The sequence below is a fragment of the Etheostoma cragini genome, chromosome 1 (assembly GCF_013103735.1).
Source record: "Etheostoma cragini isolate CJK2018 chromosome 1, CSU_Ecrag_1.0, whole genome shotgun sequence".
In the NCBI taxonomy this organism is placed as follows: Eukaryota; Metazoa; Chordata; class Actinopteri; order Perciformes; family Percidae; genus Etheostoma; species Etheostoma cragini.
Window position 1 is genome coordinate 8,052,308 of NC_048407.1, and position 3,154 is coordinate 8,055,461.

General features: G+C 42.4%; 1 protein-coding gene across 1 annotated transcript in view; it reads right to left on the reverse strand.

Annotated features, from left to right (window-relative positions):
• Positions 1 to 2,044: 2,044 nt before the first annotated feature.
• rasl12 (RAS-like, family 12) overlaps positions 2,045 to 3,154 on the reverse strand; it is a 6,793-nt gene continuing 5,683 nt past the window's right edge. The window contains exons 5-6 of the mRNA XM_034877076.1: positions 3,012 to 3,154; positions 2,045 to 2,520 (exon numbers count right to left, since the gene is read on the reverse strand). The exon at positions 3,012 to 3,154 is cut by the window's right edge and continues 12 nt beyond it. Coding sequence (XP_034732967.1) covers positions 2,223 to 2,520; positions 3,012 to 3,154 — 441 coding nt within the window. The 3' untranslated portion in view covers positions 2,045 to 2,222. The remainder of the gene's footprint in view (positions 2,521 to 3,011) is intronic.

Below are 3,154 nucleotides of genomic sequence, written 5' to 3' on the forward strand. Positions count from 1 at the left end.
ACGGACGTTGATGACGTTGATGACGTGGCATCCTCGAAATTCAGGCTTTCAAGGATCCTTCCTTGACATTGGGAAATACCCTGGAGTTCTTACCGACAGACAGGCCACGGGCTGCGACGCTGTCTAAAAGTAAGGCTGAAGACTTGTTTTTAAGAGGAGATTTACCTGAGGGAATCGGGTCTATGATTTGTGGTTTGAAGAGACATTGTTTAAGTTGGACTGTTGCAAGAGCAACCTTATCCTGATTTACCTTTTTTGAACTTGGCATATCTTTATGAGTTAATTCCCAAGAACTTTATTAAAAACCTTTGTTACACTCTAACTTTTTGTCCTTGCACTGCTGAACTGTCCCGCCGAGAGCCGTGTAGCCTTTCATGATATCACAATATATAGCTCTGACATAATTGGCCCTATGTTGGCGCAGAGCAAAGCCCGAACAAAGGGTCTTTGGCAGTTTAAGACCGATGCAGTTGTCAATTTCCAGTCCTGCGCCCAGGTTGTTTAAATAGCAAATGCAGCTGCGCCCATCTTTGCACCAATGGACGTGCTGGTCTTACACGGAGGTGTGTTCAGGTGCATTCTGGGGGTATTGCTATCTTGAGTCAGCGGTAAGTGATCGTGCCATTGACCTACAAAAACCTGGTCTAAAGTCAATAACGCAACATTTCATTGTTATTTTAACGGCGCATTAGTAAAATGTGCCTAGGGTCGTGCACAGCGCGCACGCTCTGCTTGTAACACACACAGGGAATCGCAGCAGCACACACACATGCAAAAGATTACAAATAAAAAATATTACGGTGGAAATCTAGCAATGCGCCAAGGTACAAACACGCCTGCTTTTACACGGAATGGGAGATGACACTCTGATTGGTTTAATGCACAACTATGAATTAATGAAGACACCAAGTACAACCCTTTGGAAACATGCGCCTGGTGCACGGACCCTTTTCTCCACCGTCAAACTAGCAAAAGTGGAGTTGGACTACATGGCAGGGGGATTTCTGCTTGAAATATTGTGACTTCATTTTCATTAAAAAATTATTACAATTCTCCAACATAGGCAAAAATCGGGTTGAAACACATCTGAGGTGTTTTATGAATGAGATGAAAATGCATGAATGTATTAAAATGAATATGTGCCACATGCACATTTATAAAAGAAACACAGAGCAGGGAAGAGTAAATCCTGCCTGCATGTGTGCTGAATGACTCAGCAGAGATAACACTGATGATTTGATTTACTTAATTGTATCAAGAATGCCTTACACCTGAAAAGACATCAAATACAATCAAGGTTAAAAACTCAATAAAGTCCATGTCTTATTTCCATTGTGGTCATCAACACAGCAGGACAAGACACTCACAGTGTGTGTGATAAACACTGACATGACATAAAAACATTTACTTTACACTTTGCCTTTTGTTCTATTCCGCAACCCTCTTTAGGAACCAGGCCATGACTGTCTTTTAGAAAGAGTTTAGTGTGGAAATAACTTTAATTTGCCAATCTAACTTGTTCCACTGAACTTTCCCTATGAAGGTAAAGGTTCCTTTCCCTTAAGCTGTCTTAAATTTCTAAGGACATAGTTCAGATATGCTTCCTCATGTGTAAATATTGTAGATATAAGACAACAAAAAAATTGGGACATTACCAAACAATATTTTATAGCTCATGGTCAGTCTTGCCATAGTAACCTGAGACTCTACAGGGAGCCAGCTGAGCTCAACAAATTGTGACCTACCCATATGAGATCTATGGCCCAAGTTCAGAATTACTCATATTAATTCATTCTTAGAAGTACAGAAATACAGAATGCCCGAGAGCATCACTGCATTACATTCCACTATTTTGTAATTTCTTTATGTTTTTATATTTTAAATTGTCACCCGCCAACAAAATGTAGTGTTTTCCATTTCCACCGTGTTTTGATGAATAGAAATGCAGGAAATGGGCTGTGTCCTCCAGCAGACCAGGTTTGAATCCGACCAGTGCTCCTTTTCTGCGTCAACCCTCCATCTTTCTAACCTTTTCATGTCTATCAACTGTCACTTTAATAAAGGAAAAGCCCCAAAAATAACCTTTAAAAAAAAAAAAGAAATGTAGGAAATGAAGTGTTTTGGATGCTCCCCTTCATGTTTTAAGAAAAGCTGGGTACACCAGAGCTTGGTACACTGTACAGCTGTTCATGTTATTGTGTCCACCATGTGTCTGCGGGCAGTCAGAAGATCTTGAAGCCTTTGAGCAGGGTGAGTGTGGCAGCATTGCGTCTGCTCTGCGCTCTGAAAGTCTTCACAGTGAGCAGTGTGGCGGTGGCGGGGGCAGGCAGCTCTGTGTAGCAGGTGGGGGGGAAGGAGGGGACAGCGCTGATGTAGACAGCTGGAACCAGAGGCCGCCCCATCCTCACCGCCTCATGGAAGACGCTTTGCACTGACAGGAAGTTCAGACAGGCCGACACCTCAAAGAACATGCAGCCAAAACGAGACGCCAGCTGCTCGCCGTCATGGCGACTCACCTGCCTGACACAGAACACACGGGTCACAGACAACGGTCTCAGTACTGGGGTCATCACAATTATCTTAATTATTTTTTGGGAGCATGGATGGGAACAAGCACAGACAGACCCAGCACATCCTGAGTAATAACACTTTTTTTAGATTACAATGCAGTGTTATTGAGTTCTTTTATGTCAAATACCAACAGTTCTACCTCAAGCTCAGATTCACAAAAAATATTGCACTAATTATGTTACAATACAAACATGACCATAAGGTTTTGCAGCAAAGTAAAATGTTTGCACATGTGACCAAAAATTCTACTAAACATTTCCAGTGGTCGCACCTGATTATCATAATCATAATCAGAAGATACCTACTTCAATCACCAATGGACACACAGATACACACGCTTGGATGATATTTATGTAGAGGGTCTGAGGACTTTCTAGTTATTATGTTGATAATATTACACACACACACACACACACACACACACACACACACACACTTGCCTGTATCTGTCCATGTCCAGTTTGTTCCCCAGCAGCATGATGGAAGATTTGTTGTGCAGGGTGAGCGTGTGCAGGTACAGCTGGCAGCCTTTAAAGCTCTCCCTGTTGTTGATACTGTAGATGACGAGGAAGACGCTGGCCCA